The sequence below is a fragment of the Lynx rufus genome, unplaced genomic scaffold (genome assembly GCF_022079265.1).
Source record: "Lynx rufus isolate CCGP_SWC_20201006 ecotype Redwood Valley unplaced genomic scaffold, mLynRuf1.p SCAF_7, whole genome shotgun sequence".
NCBI lineage: Eukaryota > Metazoa > Chordata > Mammalia > Carnivora > Felidae > Lynx > Lynx rufus.
Window position 1 is genome coordinate 52,625,306 of NW_025814889.1, and position 19,297 is coordinate 52,644,602.

The 19,297-nt window shown below is 36.2% G+C and overlaps 1 protein-coding gene across 1 annotated transcript in view; it reads left to right on the top strand.

Annotated features, from left to right (window-relative positions):
* Positions 1-19,297, top strand: part of PLEKHA5 (pleckstrin homology domain containing A5) — a 242,328-nt gene that overhangs the window by 155,212 nt on the left and 67,819 nt on the right. Inside the window, exons 8-11 of the mRNA XM_047066453.1 lie at positions 1,187-1,287; positions 5,293-5,408; positions 9,164-9,631; positions 15,701-16,166. Of these exons, the coding sequence (XP_046922409.1) occupies positions 1,187-1,287; positions 5,293-5,408; positions 9,164-9,631; positions 15,701-16,166 (1,151 nt within the window). The remainder of the gene's footprint in view (positions 1-1,186; positions 1,288-5,292; positions 5,409-9,163; positions 9,632-15,700; positions 16,167-19,297) is intronic.

The window sequence follows — 19,297 nt, forward strand, 5'->3', positions numbered from 1 at the left end:
AAAGCTACAGAAGTAACCTCAATTTAATGCAACTTTCTTTCTTGTGGAAGTTACACCTATATTTTAGAAATGAGGGGAAAATAAATAAAATTCCTTGTTAAGTTTGGGATAATAAAAAACATGACAAGCATACTAAAAATAAATTATTTCTCGTTTCTGGTTTTTCCCATTACTGAGTTCATCAGCCTAATGCTCAGCTTTATTAACTTGCCTTATGGGTTTCTAACAATGGACTATATATGTATTTCAAGTTTTATAAACATGTCTGCCCCCAAGCAGCAAGCTAATAATGTGAATACATACTGTGCCAAGATTAATATTTTGTCATTTTCCTGGGTATATTTTATGTGCTTGCCTTGTAGGCCTGTAATTTATTTCCATAAGTGTTGTGTATCAGAATGACTGGTAAAAGGTAACCACGGTTATATGTTTCAAACATATAATTTTTACAGCATAGTTAAAAATATGTATTTACATATGTACTCATTTATTGAAAATTTTTTAGTGTCTCCTCCTGTCATTCTGAGTATCTTCCTGGAGTTGACATTCTAGTGAGGAAAGAGTTGATAAATAAATAATAGAACACAGTGTGTCAGAGGTATGGGGAGGGGGTGGTGGTGAAGTTGCAGAAAGAGAAGAGAGGGCTCTGGGATGAGTTCAGATGAATAGCAGCTAAAATTAGGGCAGTAAAGGAAGGCTCTATCATGAGACATTTGAGCCACCCTGAAGAGTGTGAGCAAGTGAGCTGTGCATTTGTCTTGGCCTGAAATGGTTGGGCATTTAAATCCTACCAGAAATGTGGGTGAATTAATTTTGTAAAGCTTCTGTGTCGTTACTTATGTACTGATATGTTTTCAATGAATCACCTGTCAAGGGTTTTGTAGAATGTGGTATATATGCTAAACCAATGTATGCTGTTTTCGTGTCTAATTGACGTTTTTCTGACGTGTGAGACCCATTTCTGATTTGCTTAGGATAGGGAAGCTTAATGAAGGTGAAGAAGCATATATGTTTTTGCTATTAATATTTCCTTTAAAGCCTTGTAAAGAACTATCTAAACAGCACACTGAATACAGTTCATTTATATGTAAGAACCTTTTGGTTTGGTCAAAATACATTTTGAGAAAAGTTATTCTGCTTCGTGAGAACATTTAAAATTCTAATCAGATGTTCAATTATCTCTTAGATGAGAAAGAAGAGGGTATCCTGGGAAGCATACTATTACCTAGTTTTCAGATAGCCATGCTTACCTCAGAGGATCACATTAACCGCAAATATGCTTTTAAGGTAAGGAAGTAGTCATACTTTTTTAATTCTGTATTTGAATCTTGCACTGATTTAAAAAAATGGATATCGACCCATAGATTATTACAAAAATATTTTAGTGATGGTCATTTTTATATTTAAAATATATTAGTTAATAGTCTTAGGTTCCCTTTTAATTAGGAAGCGTTTTCTCAGATATCCAAGGGCCAAGTGTCTTTATACTTAAGAATGGTTCTAGATAAAGCAAATATGTGAAAATACTAATTGGTAAATACAGCTGTAGGTGTCCTGGTGGTCACTGTACTATTCTTCAAAGGTTACTTACTGTATGTTTGAAATGTTTCATTATAAGTTAGGGGAAGAGTACTATGAAAGAGAACAACTATGTTTTTTAACATAAGATATGTACATTTATGACCTCAGAGAATATTTACAAAAATGTTCTTGGGTCTAAGTACATCATGAGCATCAGGTACATTTGAGATAATATGGAAGTTGAGACATTAAAAACGGTTATTAAATCCAAGCAGACCTGAGCCCACCTCCTCTGACAATACCCATCTGCTTCTGATAACACTGGTTTGTAAAATACCTCAACTAAAAGGCCACTTTAATGATAGTTTGGTTATTTTTTGTTTTCAAAAACCATACTGCATTTTTTGCCTCAGGATTATGGCTGAAATAAATTTCAGAGGTCACCTGTTTTTTAAGTCAGTCTTAAATTAAGAACTCTAAAGGGTTTGATGTAAAAACTTTGTTTTAAGGAAAAGGGGAAAAATTAGGGTAACACGTTTAACAGTGGAAATGTTTACCCGATTATAAAATTTATTCCATTTTTAATTCCCATCCACTCTTTTTTCAAGAGTACTCAGGACTGCAGCTGATTTACAACTTTTGCTAATTCATACGTTGCATTATTAGCTCTGGGAAAAAAAAGAGCAAAGAAGTTAATAGTGGTTGGGTGTGGGTGGATGGCCTCAATGAGAAGGTAATATCTGAGCAAACACTGTGGATAAGAAGGGAATGGCATAGAATTTCAATAAATTTTATTAACAGTGTGAACCATAAAACAGAATTAAATATTTTAAAATGCTATAACAAAGTTAATTCTAGTAACTTTAATAACTTCATAAAGTTACTTTTACATGTAAAACCGTTTGATACTTATATTTGATAATGAATTTTTTTTTTGTTTCTTTGCTCATCAATTTGGCAAGAGGTTATTGAATTTGTACTCTTTGTAGGACTTTTTACTGGGTTCTTAGACTTAAAGATGTATATTTTATCTGTTACAAGTACAAGGATAGTAATTTCTCTCTCAAACTCTCTTTTGCAATGTTGTTTCCTCTGAATTTATGAGCACCTTTGGACACTGAATCTACTGCTTGTCATAGTGGTGAGTAGAAACTTCATGGACGATTGTGGGACTTGAAGCTAGGTAGCAAACTTGATCATCATCTAGTAAATATTTCCATTTGACATCTGTCAAGCATGGGTGTGGTTTGTTAGCCTAGGAGTCATGGCTGTACCTGGATCTTCTTAGCACTAGCCCAGTCTTCCTTCCACTGATCACAAATATGGACCGTGGTCTTTCATTCATTTCTCCAAAACTCCACTAAAGCAGTGCAATGACACTTTGTGGTAGCTTTAATCATTTAACAACATGTAACATTTCAGCTGTTTCTTCTAAATTGTTTCTGTGGATAGTTTTATATCTCTGATCAGTCAAATGAGATTTGTTGCTTACATAGTTATTTGGATCACTGTGTTCATTTAATTCTATCTTGATTCTTTCTGGAAAAAAAAAATTGAAGAAGCTCATTTGATCTTGTTTAAATAAAGCAGATAGTCTAGGTTTTGGAGTAAAGTGTGTGGCTCCAGATTTATTCCTCTCATCTTTTAATGTTTAGCAGACTAACTACATACTTCTTACTCTTTTCCTTTACTTCACTGTATGCCGAAAGAGTCTTTGTTTTTCTTTGTTCTTCAGTTATGTGATAGGAAACTGTCACAGGCATTTTTACATGGAAATTAAGAATGTTTCCTTCACAGAAGTCTCTACCTCAGCCTCTTTTTCTACTTTGATACAGCTACTACTGCTGTCCTTCTTTGTCTTGTCAGCCCATGCATTAAGCTGAGCACTCAGTGTTCATATGTTGGATACCAGTTCCTGATTGACATCTTTATTTCATTTCTCAGAAACAGGCAGATTGAACGACTATAAAGATAAAAACCCACAGGGGTGCCTGTGTGGCCCAGTCGGTTAAGCATCCGACTCTTGATTACTGCTCAGGTCATGATCTCATGGTTGGTGAGTTTGAGCCCCACATCAGTATCCGAGTGCTGACAGTGGAGCCTGGTCAGGATTCATATTCTCTTTCTCTCTCTGTCTCTCTCTCTCTCTCTCTCTTCCCCTCCCCCATTCACACACACTCTCACTCAAAATAAATAAATAAACTTAAAAAAAAAAAAAAAAGGGCAGGGGCACCTGGGTAGCTCAGTTAGTTAAAGGTCTGACTCTTGATTTCAGCTTAGGTCATGATCTCATGGTTCATGAGATCAAGCCCTGCACCCGGCTGTATGCTGACAGTGCAAAGTCTACTTGGGATTCTCTCTCCCTCTCTGCTCCTCCCCCCACCGCACACACACGCGTGCGCGCTCGCTCTCTCTCTCTCTCTCTCTCTCAAAATAAATAAATAAGCATTTTAAAAAAAAATAAAAATGCACTTTCCAGTTACATAGGCTTTCCTCAACCCAAACATTTACATTTTAACTCTGAAACTTGAGATGAAAAGCTAAAGGGAAATACCGTTTGAATCGTTTGTAAATCTTGTATGTTTGTGTGTAGACATCTATAAGGATTAAACAAAATGCCTTAACAGCGGCACCTTTTGAAGACTAAAGGAGTTGTTAACACAAAGGGGAAATGCTAGGACATGAACATTTCTATTAATTTTGTGGCTGGTTGTTCTGGAACATTCTTTATTTAATTGAAGTATAATCGACAAACAATACTTTCAGGTGTACATCATAATGATTTGATATTTTTTATATATTATGAAATGATCCCCATAATAAGACTAGTTACCATCTGTCACCATACAAAGTTATTACAAGTGTCACTGACTGTGTTCCCTATGCTGTATGTTCTATCCCCACGACTTATTTATTTTGTACCTAGAATTTGATACCTCTTAATCCTCTTCAACTATTTCACCTACCCTTTAATCCCTCCTGCCTCTGGTAACCAAAAGTTTGTTCCCTGTTATCTTTGAGTCTTTCTGTTTTGTTATGTTTGTTCACTTGTTTTGTTTTTTAGGCTCCATCATATAGTCATACAATATTTGTCTTTCTCTTTCAGACTTAGAACACTTGGTGTGATAGCCTCCAGGTCTCTCCATGTTGTCGCAAGATTTCATTTTCTTTTTTATGGCTGAGTTACATTCCAGTGTGTGTGTGTCTGTCAGTCTGTCTTTGTCTGTCTACTACATCTGCTTTATCCGTTCATCTATCACCGGACACTTTGGGTGCTTCTGTATCTGGCTATTATAAATAATGCTGCAGTGGGAGTGCATATATCACTTTGAATTAGTGTTTTCTTCTTTAAATAAGAAGTGGATTTGCTGCCTTGTTTGGTAGTTCAATTTTTATGGAACCTTCTTGAATAAGAGGTATGAATTGTAGTAAATGGGAATTGCTAGGGAATTGGGCATGGACAAGGACAGCAAAGGGGCACGAAAAGGTGCTTCATTTCTTACCTCCTTTCCTTCCCATACACCGTTTCCCTTGTTTTAATTTTCAAAGGAAAATGGCAGTGTTGGGAGGAAATTTTAATAGTTACATTTTTTTTAAGATTGAATTATATTTTTCTTAAGTCAGTCATTTCTGTAACTCTGTGTGTGAGACAAGTCTTGCTTGCTTTGAAAGTTGACAGTAATGATCTCTGTAGGAACTACTTAACTTTCTTTCTTTTTCTTTTACAGATCCCATGTATCTATTTAAAATGATCCTATCATTTTCAATCAGGCAGCCCATCCAAACATGCGGACCTATTATTTCTGCACTGATACAGGAAAGGAAATGGAGTTGTGGATGAAAGCCATGTTAGATGCTGCCCTAGTACAGACAGAACCCGTGAAAAGGTAAAAGCTTGTAGGGAAAATAACTGTGATTTCCACTTACATTTTATTCCATGCCCTGCAAGTATATTGTTATCATAGTGCATATCATTTTATTACTCATGATACGAAATCATTTCTTCCTCAGAAAGCAAGGATTAATTCATGTTCTGTATTAAATTAATATACCTTTAGTTAATTTGAGATACCACCTGTGTTTTTATTCCCCATTTCCTCTTTATTCATTTTCACCTATCAGTGTACTGAGGTGAATCCAGAATCCTAACATTCAAACTGAATATTCTTTCTTCTTACAGAATTACCTTTAATTTCCGGTAAGTACGTTTTTAATTGTTATCTTAAAACTACACGAGACTGTTTCAAAGCCTAAATCTTAGAAAACAATTTATATTCATGAAGTTAATTTTATTGTGTTTTTATGCTATGTTGTATGTTTTTGAAGTTTAATAAATAGAAATAAAAAATTTTGATGAGTTTCATTTCTTCAGCATTTCCTGGTTAATTCTGATGGTTTTATGATGAATGTCTCCAGAAAATAACTCAGCAAGCATTTAGATTATTTTTAAATATGTCTACTTTTTTATAAATTCTACCTTCTTTCTTTTGAAACTTCAATATTCAGATTCCTTGAGAGTACAAATATGTACCATTAAAATTGACCTGTGATTTTTTCTGTTTGAACATCTGAATCATTTTAATAATCAACTATATGAAGAACTAGTGAGAGGAAATCTGTTTATAAAACTACTTAAATAGCAGCTGAATAATATGCTTTAAAAAAAATTGTATTCCTGTAATTTGAAGAAAGATCTGTGACACCATTAAGTTTTTTTCCAGTCAGTTACAGTTGAGCATATGTCTCATACAAGAAAGATGCTTCCTTGCAAGTTTATTCTCTTTTTCTCTCTTCTCAGGGATTTAGGGTACTGTTATAATATAAACCTTTTCGTTTTGGTGGTGGGGGAGGGTTAGTGTACACATTAGTAAAGTCTTTTGATTTGTTGGTTAAAAGACTGAAATTGATGTATATATTTGTGGTTTGTTTGTTTTTTTAATATCAAGTCCAAATCAACTTAACCAATCACTAGTAATTACAGCTAGGAAAAGTAAGAAGAGAAAAAGGAAGGCCCAGGATTAAATTCTAGGACACCTATTTAAAAAAAAACCAAAAAAAACTCAACCATCTGCGTATTCTATGTGACAAGCTAATAAAAGGAAAATTGCTTTTGGAATCTCATGTGTAAAAATTACCTGATGGGGATTGCCTGGCCAGCTCAGTCGGTGAAGCATGGGACTCTTGATCCCAGGGCCATGAGTTCGAGCCCCATGTATGGTATAGCATTCACTTAAAAAAAAATTACCCAAATGGCCATAAAATTGAGGTGATTAGCACTAATAGGTAGAGGAATTGTGTAGGTGAAAAGAATTAATTAAAAGTATTAAGACAATTTTAACATCAGAGTAAAATTTTTAAGGAGTTATTTAGAATAAAGAAATCAGCATCATAGTTTACATATTTGATTTCCAGATAGTCTCATAATATATGTTGTCCTTATCTCAGAATTTCAACTTCCATTTTCTTTTCTTGTATTTTCCACTCTAAAAACTGATAATTACTCATAATTTAGGGTGATAAAAATAATAGTCAATATTTTGGTTGGACTTCTAACAACTTATTAGTTGATTATGTGCCTGTAACAATGTTTAGCAGGTTGTATTGATATAATTTACTCAGCCAGAATTTTTTTTTTTTTTTAATGTTTGTTTATTTTTGAGAGAGAGCATGAGCCAGGGGCGGGGGGGGGGGGGGGGGGCAGAGAATCCCAAGTGGGCTCTGTGCTGACAGCAGAGAGCCCGAAGCAGGGCTCAAATCCACAGACCACAAGATCACACTGAGCTGAAGTCTGATGCCTAACCCCACATAGGAAGCCCTAGCCAGAAATTCTTGGAAACCACCTTTGTGCCCAGCCTGATGTTGGTCACCATTATCCTGTAGAAATTATGCTTTTTATTCTACTGCTAGCTGTTGGCATTTTTAGCCCGCCTTGTTAGCCTTACTTAATATTTCAAACTGAAGGAACCTAATTATTATAATATTTCATAAGTAGAGGGAGATTTTGTGTGCTTGGTTTTAAGGTAATGGGCTCTCTTTCCTGTATGGCCAAAATACTTACAAATATTTATTGGAACCTATCATAAGAGATAAAACATCCAGCTTTTAACTAGGTAGTTAATTTCTTCTAAATTCATTTGTTCCATTCGAAAAGTCAGTATATATGTCTTTTTGTTACATGTCTTAAATGATAAGTCTTTGGAAAAATGCAGATAAAAAAGGCAATGCTGTTCTACTTTAAAATAATAGGCAACTAAATCTAAAAACTTTTTTCAGATATTTGATATTCAATATTAAACCCACCCCCTCACTCCTAGAATTTAGTAAAGGTCAGTGTGCTTTTAGTGTAAATCTTCTCACACTTTTATCTTTTAAGATAAAGAAGCTCCATAGCGTATCTTAATAAACTTCCCCAGTGTCTAATATTGCTTCCAATCTAGAAGCTATGGGTTATATCCAACCTAAATATGTGGATAGCTTATAAATTTACTCTAAGAAAAGTAGTCAGTCACATTTCTTTTCATTTTTTTTTTTTTTACATTCACTAATTGTATTCTAAACTCTGTCTATAGCTAAGTATGTATGGGTTATGTATTTCCTACTCATCACCAAAACTGGCAGCAATATCGCACTTGGGATCTGATAGGAACATTATTATATACAGAAATGTAGAAGGTTGGCCAGTTCCTGAAAGGCCTCCCAGCTTGGCATGATCTTGGCAATTTCATGCAGGTTCAGACACTCAGCTTGGTCTTGTCAGAGTCTGGAGGTGATTGGTTTCAGAGAAGCTGACTCTCTTCAGAAAGTCCTAGATATAACAACTGGAATGGTGAGCAATAAAACTGTCCGGTGGCCCAGCAATGTACTGTTAAGCAGCACATTCTTCCTGTGGGGAGATAGATATGGGATGCCAGATTCTAATCCAGAATTGCTTGATAAGACAGAATGATAATAGTAATAAAGTCTGTGGCAGCCACTGAAATATTAATCTGGTCCTCAACAATCCTGTAGTCCTGGTGCTACAGTTATCCCCACAGTAAATTTCTACACCTTGTCCAAAAACATAGCTAGTAAGAGATAGAGCTTATAGCAGTCTGGCTGTAAGAGTTCTTCACCAAAAGTCAGGTCCTCTTGAATACAAACATAGAGTTAGTAAGTCATATGGTTCAGATCTTGGACAGCATCAGACTGTAATTTCTTGGTGCAGCCATTTCCACAAACCAGATTCATGTTTGTCTCAAGATGAGTTAACCCTCCTGGCTGGAAGCCACATTATGTATTTCAAATGACTAGCTGCTGTGGTCCTTTACGTGTGGATTTTGAGGTTTTACTGTCAAAGGGCAATCTTAATTTGCTTTATTTCCAGATTTCTTATGGGGACACTCATCACTTCTTATCCTCCAGTGCTTTATACACCATACATTTTATGTTTTCTTCCCCTCCCACTTTTGTATTTATGCATTTTGGTGTTGTGCTTGAATTTTCATATCATAACATTGGGGGTTTGTACAGACTTGTTTTCTGTGACCCTTTCAGGTTTTTCCATAAAGTCAAAGGTAATTTTACATTTTTCCTAGATTGAATCCAAGAAATGACATGCACATTATTTCATCTGATTTACTATGATTTTCTTCTCTGATTTCAGAGTGGACAAGATTACATCTGAAAATGCCCCAACTAAGGAAATCAATAACTTTCCCAACCATAGAGTGCTAATTAAACCAGAGGTCCAAAATAACCAGAAAAACAAAGAAATAAGCAAAAATGAAGAAAAAAAGGCATTGGAAGCTGAAAAATACGGATTTCAGAAGGATGGTCAAGATAGACCTTTAACAAAAATTAACAGTGTGAAGTTGAATTCTCTGCCATCTGAATATGAGAGCGGGTCAACATGTCCAGCTCAGACTGGACACTATAGACCAGTCAACGTAAACAGTTCAGAGAACAAAACTGTCAATGTCAGCCTAGCAGATCTTAGAGGTGGAAACCACCCAAATACTGGGCCCTTACACACAGAGGCTGATCGAGTCATACAGAGGACAAACTCAATGCAACAGTTGGAACAGTGGATTAAAATCCAGAAGGGGAGGGGTCATGAAGAAGAAACCAGGGGGTAAGTATCTTGTCATAACATGTCCTGAACCCACGTTTCTTTCATACTATGTTGGTGAAGATTGGTTTCTGAGACACCTGTTGAAAAGTATTAGTTTAAATTGTGTTTTAGACATTATAGCTTCATTTCAATCTTTTCTTCATGGTAATCAGACGTAACTGTTTTTTCTCTGTTTCTCATTATGCTATCCAGATTTCTCACAGAGGTCCTTCCCTGGTAGAGAAGAAAGTCAGATAAACAAGTGCAATACACTGTTACAAAATGAAGGCAAGAACAGGGTGCTTACAAAAACAGGTTTCAGGGACACCCAACCCAACCTAGGGGTCCAGGAAAACTGTTCTGCAGGAAATGAAATACGAGCTGAGTTGTAAAGGGTGGCAGGCTGATAATTGGCTTAAATATGCAAAACTGCAGAGTTGAACAGAGCTGGAATCCAGGCTTAGGTACAACCTCTGTGATGATGCATGAGAACCAAGGCTGGAGAGATAAGCCAGAAGAGATGTTTTCAGATTTGGTGTTTCAGAAAGATCACTCCCACCGAAGAATCTGGAGAATGAATTAGAGAAAGTTCAAACACTATTGGAGTAAGTGAAATGAGGAGAGAGAGGGGATGTATTTAAGTTGGGATTGACAAGACTAGTTGAGTGCTTGGATGTGCTTGATTGCAAACTAGTCTCAGTCTGATAGGGGAAAATCAAGCATGACACCTGCTTTTAGGACTCTGGTCATCAGGGATTGTCTGGTGCCTTTTACTGCATGGTAAAGATTTGGGAAGAGAGAAAGTAATGAATAATTGGACAGGTTCAATTTGAGGCGGCCTGTATGTAGTCTGTAGCTCCAAAGAGAAATCTGGACTTGAGTAAGTTTTGGGGCATCATCATCGTATCCAAAGCGCTTAAAGGTAAGGATGAAAATAGATAAGTTCATTCAGCTGGAAGCTAGATAAAATAAAGATTCTACAGGAAAACCTGAAAGAAAATTTACATTTAAGGGAAAAAGAATTGAGGGACCCGCAAAGGAGATGAAAAATAAAGGCCAGAGGAGATGGAAGAAAAGTGGGCCCCTACAATGGGAAACAGTGTTCTGTCATTAGGCCAGAATTTGGTGATGCAAAACCTAAAAAAGACTTTAATGTGCTTGTGGGCAGAAAAATTACCTGAAGAGTTATTGTGACTCTTACCTCTCAGTAGTAGAAAACCAAAAACCAATGACATTAATGATGTTTTGGTTAAGTGAAGATTAACTTAACAGTTCTTCCAGTTTGCTCAGTTGTCATGGCTGATGTCTGCAGCTGTCAGCCAAAGTCTCTCTCCTTTCAGGAGCAGCTCAAAGGCCTGGGTACACTTGGCCTCATCTTTTGTTATCTCAACCAGCACTGCGAAACACTCTTGCAGTGTGTTGTTCACTTCCATTTTCTTTTTCTCCACCCTCAGTGCTCACTTTTCTGATTTTCCCAAGGAAAGGTTGTGAGAAATATTTGCTATTTCAAAAATAAAGTTTGATTAGACAGAAGGAAAGCCAGAGTTAATTCTGGGGGGGATAAATGAACAGATGTTTGGTAGTACTTAAGGTAACCATTTTCAAGGAAACAATAATAAAAATGCCAGCCAGAAAATTTTCTGAATCTCTACCCAGAAAATTAAACCTCACTTCTTAATGAAATCACTTCTCCTCAATGATTCTATACTTTCTTACAGTTGAACCTGTATAATTAAAGTGGTTTGACAAACATCTGGAAGTTAGGGTTTTCTTAATTGTTGAGCGTAAATAATATTTTCCAAGAACTTTTAGGTCTCTGGATAGGTATAATTAACACACATAAAGGCTTTCTGTGTGACTTTTTTCTTTTGAAAGCAGACTTACAGCTTCTGAAGGTATTTTGAGCTAAGATTTTCTCTGCCTTGCCTCTCCAACTTTGGAGTCACTGGCTAGAGTCTACTTTGGGTCATTGAGTGAGATATAACACCTACATTATTATATGAACTTCATATTTTAAAAAAATAGGATGTTTTATAATACAATAATTTTTATTGGTGGAAAGAAGCATAAGGGTTATTCATAGTATAATTCATTTTGTAAAACTTTGTGGAAGCCTTGCTATTATTATTAAAGTTCTGATAGAAAGAAAAGGGGTTTAATATTTAGTCAAATAGTAGATCCCTGCATCTGTGAACAGAGCTTTAAAGTTTCTTTGTGAGTGGCAGGCACTGTTAAGATGCATGGTGCCTTAATCCATTGTTCTGCATGGCAGAATCACAGGGACAGGGTTTTCATGGTGTTTGACAGGCAGCTGCTAGTGAATGGAGCACCAAACCTGATGAAGGAGCTTACAGTGTTCATTTCTTAAGCTTTCACTTAAAAGTAAATCACACTTTGCTTAATTTGAATTTCTTTGGGGAAAACCACTGAAGGAAACCCGTTTTTGAAAAACAGGTCTCAAAATGCTAGAAAGTATATGTGGTAAAAATAAATTTACTTGAAAATAACCTAACTTTGTATTAAAATTCTTCAAAAGTGGTTCCAAAGATGGCAGAAGAGCCTTTTAAACTTTGTAGTCATTAATTAGCCAAGCTCAGTAGGGAAATAGCATACTGTTAATGATCATAGGATAGGTTAATGGCTCCAGTTGAATATACATGTCTACAGGAGCGTCCAGCTCACGTATTGTGAATGCTTCAGAGCACTGATGGAGGGTTTTGGTGTAATAGACTTTCTGAGCTGGAACTCAAACATTAGTTTATGGGCAGTTTTTATTGTGTTTTAAATTAAAAATATATGTCCATTCGTTATATGGTTAGAAATAGTTTTTTCCCACATTTCCAAACTAGATACAAAGTTAACATTTATATTTTCGGTATGTGCTTCTATGGTATAGTTCACTGCTTAGTACAGAGCTTTTTGCATATTAAAGTCTCTATAATAGTTCTTGAATTTGCGAATGACCAAATCAAGGTATATTGGGGTAAATTGCTTTAGTACTAGGACAGAAGTTCTAGGATAGTGTCTATTTCTGTGACTGACTTGCTTCCTAGCAGATAGCTGTGGGGTTGCCAACTCTGAACTTCTTCCAGTTTCTAGCTTTGTTGTTAACAGAGAAGGTAGGGATAGGAAGGGAGACCAAGCAGGGGGGGAAAAAATAGGAAATATTTGTGGCAAGAAAGCAGCAAAGAATAGAAGAACCTTTATACTGGTTGTATCAGAGTACTGGGTACCTTTTTTCTTCACTCCAGCCCCAAAGACCTCCAGTGGTTAGCCTCACTGCAGCAGTTCCTGTTGGGGTGTGAGGGGCATGTTCAATTTTAAGCAAGCCTGTTGTAAGTAAAGACATTGAAAAGCTGAAGAACAACCAGCGTGATGAAGGAAATTTAGTTTAGGGGGAATGGTTCAAGGAAATAGAAATATTTCGAATATATAAGACATGGAGTTTAGAACCGTAAGATGGCTTTATGATCACATCATCTCATAGATGAGAAAACCAAATCTCCCAAAGTTTCAGTTTGCTAGATTTGGGTAGCATATGAAGGACTCTAGTAGCATTTTAAGATTATGCCCTTCCAGGTGTATTTTTATTTTTAATTAAAGAGTAAAGTTTTTAAAATAATTTTCGTGGTTTGGGGGAAATTTTTTTACATAGAAGGATTGTTTTGCTTCTTCATTAAATCCAAAAGTCTAGGAATCATTGGCATAATGAAAAGAGTGCTGCTTAAGGAAGAGCTCACATGCCACTCCTAGTGGGCTCACTAACTTCCTTTAACCCACATATTAAAAGGAGCATAAGGGACACCTGGCTGGCTCAGCTGGAAGAGCCTGTGATTCTTGATCTCAGGGTCATGAGTACAAGCCTCACTTTGGGTATAGAGATCACTTTAAAGAGGAGAAAACTGGGGCGCCTGGGTGGCGCAGTCGGTTAAGCGTCCGACTTCAGCCAGGTCACGATCTCGCGGTCCGTGAGTTCGAGCCCCGCGTCAGGCTCTGGGCTGATGGCTCAGAGCCTGGAGCCTGGTTTCCCATTCTGTGTCTCCCTCTCTCTCTGCCCCTCCCCCGTTCATGCTCTGTCTCTCTCTGTCCCAAAAATAAATAAACGCTGAAAAAAAAAAAAAATTTAAAGAGGAGAAAACATTAAGAGAAGTATGCGCTCTTGGTCTTTTCCACACACCACCCCCACCAAAACAAAACAAAAACACCATGCTCTCTAACATTCTCTGAGTCCCAGAAGATGTAATTCATCCAAGGTCTCCTTATACATAAGTAGGAGAGCAAGAATCTTGGCCCTCCTGACTCTTGATCAGCTGCTTTTTCCCACTTTATTATTTTGTCATATTTTTCACAGCATTATCCCCTCTGTGGGTGCTTTAAGCCACAAAAAAGTGTATTTAACTTGAGACTTCCTCTGGTGTTTTTGTAAAGGTAACATAATTTTACGGCCCTAGTAGGCACAAATTATGCAGGGATTTTTATTATCACCATTCCTCTTAGCTCAAACGCACCCAATTCATTACACCTAATCATCACAATGAAATCTTTTTTTACTACGGTACGTTAGTGTTTACACATTGTCACTGACAACAGTCTTGGGTCAAACAGCTCTGACATCCAGCTTATCAGCCAAGGATTCCCAGATGGTGAAAGAGTGTGGTTAGGTAATTTACGCATTAAGTCTTCTACCCTTTCTGGCCTATGTCATCACCACCTTTTTTGACATTTTAACACCCAGTAGGAGGCAGCAAAATAGTATGCAATCATGCGTGCACAATTGCAAACTACACTCTATGTTGAAAATACAGTGCACAGAAGAAATGTGTTAATGTTGAAAGAAGAGGTTGGAAAACCTGGGTGTATGGGGTCCCAACTCCCCCACGTTTAGTTGATTGAATTACATTTTATATTAGAATATAGATTTATGCCACGTGTAGATGCTAGCAAGATGAATACTTATAATATTGATCTTTTAAATCTTGATTTTATTGTGGTTATTGTTATTAAAAAGATTGTGTTTGCATTTAGAATTTGAATTTTAATTGTACCTTATTCCTACCTCTGAAGATAATGGGGGAACACAAATCCTAACTTATTAAGAAACTTTTTTATATAATGTATCTGACCTAGCATGAGGTTAGCAAAGGATAGTTAAAACTGTTTTTATCACAGAGTCTTTTTTAAAAATTGTAAACTAAAATTCTACTTTATTCTCTCATTTTAGGAAACATTAGGAAATCTGTGCTTAGTAATATGCCTTATGTATCCATGCCCCAAAATATAGCATTTTAAAAGAACTTTATTTTAGATGCTTAATATACATGAGAATTTTTAGATTGCTTTAAAAAGCCTGCCACAAATGTTTATACCAAGGTGGAATATTCATTTCCATGCTAGAAACATGTAAAACTCCTGAGATTTGCAGTTGTGTATCTGAATATTACCACGTTTAAGTGTTTGGCCTTTAAATGGTTAAATTTCGAGCTTTAGCTTCCAGTCACTTTTATTTTTCAAATTAAGAAAAGATATCAAGGAGAGTTTTCTCTTCAAACCACAAATGTACTGATGCGCTTCTTCCCAGAAATAGTCCTGCTTTCTGAAAGAAACATTGTAATAGAGGAGTCACATATACCTGCAGGGATTCATTTCCTGTGTTCTTGCTCTATAGGACAACTCAAACCCTTAGTATTCCATTCCTACTTACCTTATGAAAAGAGCCTAGAAGTTTGTTTATATAAAAACAAGCTACAGAGACAAACTTAAGATTAGATCTTGGATATTCTTACAAATAAGTATTTTTCCTTTTTTTAACCAAACTGCACGTTGTGTGGAGTTAACAGTCTTTTATGTAAATAACAAAGATACTTTTTACTTAATGTAGTAAAGTCATCAAATTGAATTTCATAAAAAGGTCGAAATATGTTTGTTAATATTTTATACCTGTGTAATATTTTGATCAACTTTTTAAAAGTAAGTCCCAAGATATACTTTACTTACCGGCAGGAAAAAAAAAATTTACTCTAATTTAGAATCTGGAAAACAACTCTTTTCTTCGTTTTTATATTTCAATTTTTTTTTTTTTTTTAATTTTAGAGTCATTTCATACCAAACGTTACCAAGAAATATGCCAAGCCACAGAGCCCAGGTTATGGCCCGCTATCCAGAAGGTTACAGAACACTCCCCAGAAACAGCAAGACCCGGCCTGAAAGCATCTGCAGTGTAACCCCTTCCACTCGTGACAAAACAGTAGGGCCTGGAGCAGAAGAGAAACGGAGATCAATGAGAGATGACACGATGTGGCAGCTTTACGAATGGCAGCAGCGTCAGTTTTATAATAAGCAGAGCACCCTCCCTCGTCACGGTACTTTGACCAGTCCTAAAACCATGGTTAATATTTCTGATCAGACAATGCACTCTATTCCCACATCACCTTCCCATGGGTCAATAGCTGCTTATCAGGGATACTCCCCTCAACGAACATACAGATCGGAAGTGTCTTCGCCAATTCAGAGAGGAGATGTGACGATAGACCGCAGGCACAGGGCCCATCACCCTAAGGTAACATATCTGCTAATCTTGTGTTAACTACTACTTTACGGATGTTGTGTTTTATTTCTGTCCACCTATTCTTTTTTCTTAATGTGAGAGACAAAAAAATAGGTAGGCAAGACAGCTCCTTTGTTTTAAAAATTAAGGAAGAATATGGGACGCCTGGGTGGCTCAGTTGTTTAAGCGTCCGATTCTTGGTTTCAGTTCAGGTCATGATCTCACAGTTTGTGAGTTTGAGCCCCGCCATCGGTCTCTGTGCTGACAGTGCAGAGCCTGCTTGGGATTCTCTCTCTCTGCCCCTCCCCCTGGCAGGCATTTTCTCTCTCTCTCTCTCTCTCAAAAAATAAATAAATAAACTTTTTTAAAAAATCATAAATGTCTTTTTTAAAAAATTAAAATTAAAAAAAGAATAATCTCTAGTATCAAAATCTCACATATAAAAACCTAAGCTTGCAACACATCATCTTTCGAGAGCACAAAAATATTTATTTTGAGCAGATGTGTTATGCATTCTTCTATGCTCCATAGCCTATGTCATCAGCTTTCCATGTAGGTTAAGACCACTTGCATTTTTATTGGCTCTTCACACACTTGAAAATTCTGTTCCTGTCCTCTTCCAGCAGCATACCTGTATTCTTGCATCAGGTTCATCCTGCACTTTGCTAAGATAAAAGTGCTGACCTCAGGGCGCCTGTGTAGCTCAGTTGGTTAGGCATTCGACTCTTGGTATAGGCTTAGGTCAGGATCTTATGGTTCATGAGACCATGAGATTGAGCCCCACTGTTAGCGCAGAGCATGCTTGGGATTCTCTCTCCCTTTTTCTGCCCTCCCCCCATCCACTCTCTCACTCTTACTCTTGGTTTCTCTTAAAATAAATAAACTTTTTTTTTTTTTTTTTAAGAAAACTGCTAATCTCTTCTAACCGGCTGCATATGTGGCTTATTGAAATCATCTCCTTATGTACCCAATTTAATATTAGGATAACAATGCATGGTGGCATATATACTTTTTAAAAATTAAGATACACATAGAGATCATGTTTTAATTTGTACATGAAGTTGGTTTAAGCATTGCTTAGTAGACTATTTGGAGTTAGTTCAAATAATTAGCTTTTGTGTTGGTTAGCTTTTTATAATACTAAAGCACATGTTTTGATCATTCAGCCTGTATGCAGCCAGTTGTTTAATGTCTATCCTAAAATGAAAAGGAATTTTTCTGTCATTTTCTTTTTAATTCTAAAGAATTTCTTACTTTACACCATTTTAAAATGTACCTTCTCTTATCCCTCTGACAGACTGAATCCTTCAGTTATAACATTGCATAAAGTATATGTTTGATATAAATAAGGTGTATGTTTTCCATAAATAAGCATTAGTTAGAAATGAATAAGTCAGTCAGGAATTTTTCTTCTTGGAGGAAGCTTTAGTTTGCCTCACCAAAAAAGGCTCACGTTGAACTCCATCATAACGGAGTTCAGTGTTTTGTCACTTTGTACATCCAACAACTAAATCATCTTTGATTTAAAAAAAAAAATGGTAACAATATTTAAGAGAAATCTGATTCAATAGTGTGTGGTTGAAACATGTTCTCCTGGGAATTAGCATTTTTTATTATTTTTGACCTAAATGTATCATCTGTTTCAAAAACAAATATAAAATGAATGTATGCTCTCTGTCTAGTTCCTAATCAACTACTGGTCTACTCCTCTTCCCAAAAAACTTCTTAAACATTGCCAAAATTTTCTTTCAAACTCTCCTGTCATTTTTCTTGATGTGATCATTGGTTCCCAAAATATGTCCGTGGACCCCTGTGGGGTTCCCATGACCCTTGCAAGGAGTCTAGTCTGTAAGCTCAAAACTATTTTTATAATGGCAATAATAAGACATCATTCATTGCGTTACCATTTTCTGAGTGCAAAAGCAACGATGGGTACTGGCACATTAGCGTAAATCAGGGGGGCAGCTCCCAACTGTGAATTTTTAAATTCACTTAAAAATCCCTTTGATGAAGCAATAAAAGATAATTTTATTCAATCTTGACCTTTCATTATACATCATTTTCATAGTGTGTGCGATGAAATGGGAAATGGTGCATAAAGCATTTCTCTTGCGTACCAAACTACTAACATCAAGGTTGACTCAGAAAAAGATACGTGTGATTGAGTTGCAAGCTGAACTAGCTCCTTTTTTCCTGAAACACCATTTTTACTTGAAAGGATGAATGACAGACACTGTACGGTTGTTCACACTCAGTATTTGACAGCCACTTCTCAGAGTGAAATGCTATCCTGTCACTTCCAGGAAAACAACCAACAGTATTTGTCACTGATGACAAATTTGAGCTTTCAAGCAAAAATTAGAATTTTGGAAATGTTGTATCTGCCACTGTGAGCTTGACAGATTTCTGGTGCTTAAAGATCAGCAGTATTAACAAATGTGTGTTACTGGTATTGTATACTGATATGTGTCAACATCTGCAGAATTCACCGAACCAGCACTTTCCACATGACCAGTGTTTGCTATTACAAAATCAGAGATGGGTAAAAAATTCATTTAAAGTGTAAACACCAGGCATACCTCATTCTTGTGTGCTTCACTTTAGTGCACTTTGTAGGTACCGCATTTTCTACAGATTTAAAGTTTGCTCCCATTCTGTGTCATGCATGTCTGTCAGCACCATTTTTCCCACAGCATTTGCTCACTTCTGTCTCTGTCATGTTTTGGTAATTCTCACATTATTTCAAACCATTCTTTTACTGTTATATTTGTTATGGGGATCTGTCATCAGTGATTACAATTCACTGAAAGCGCAGATGATGGTTAGCATTTCTTGCAGTAAAGTATCTTTTAATTAAGGTATATATATATATATATATATTTTTTAGACATAATGCCTTTGCACATTTAATAGCAGCATAGTGCAAACATAACTTGTACATGCAATGGGAACCCAAAAAATTCATTTGACTCGCTTGATTGCATAATTTACTTAATTGTAGTAGTCAGGAACTGAACTCACGGTATCTCCTAGGTATGCCTGTAAAGTAATAGGTGTTAATGTGAAAAGGTCATTGATACAGTTTCAGATAACATTTGCAACTAACTTTTAATATCTACTTTCATTAGCACTAATAACAAATT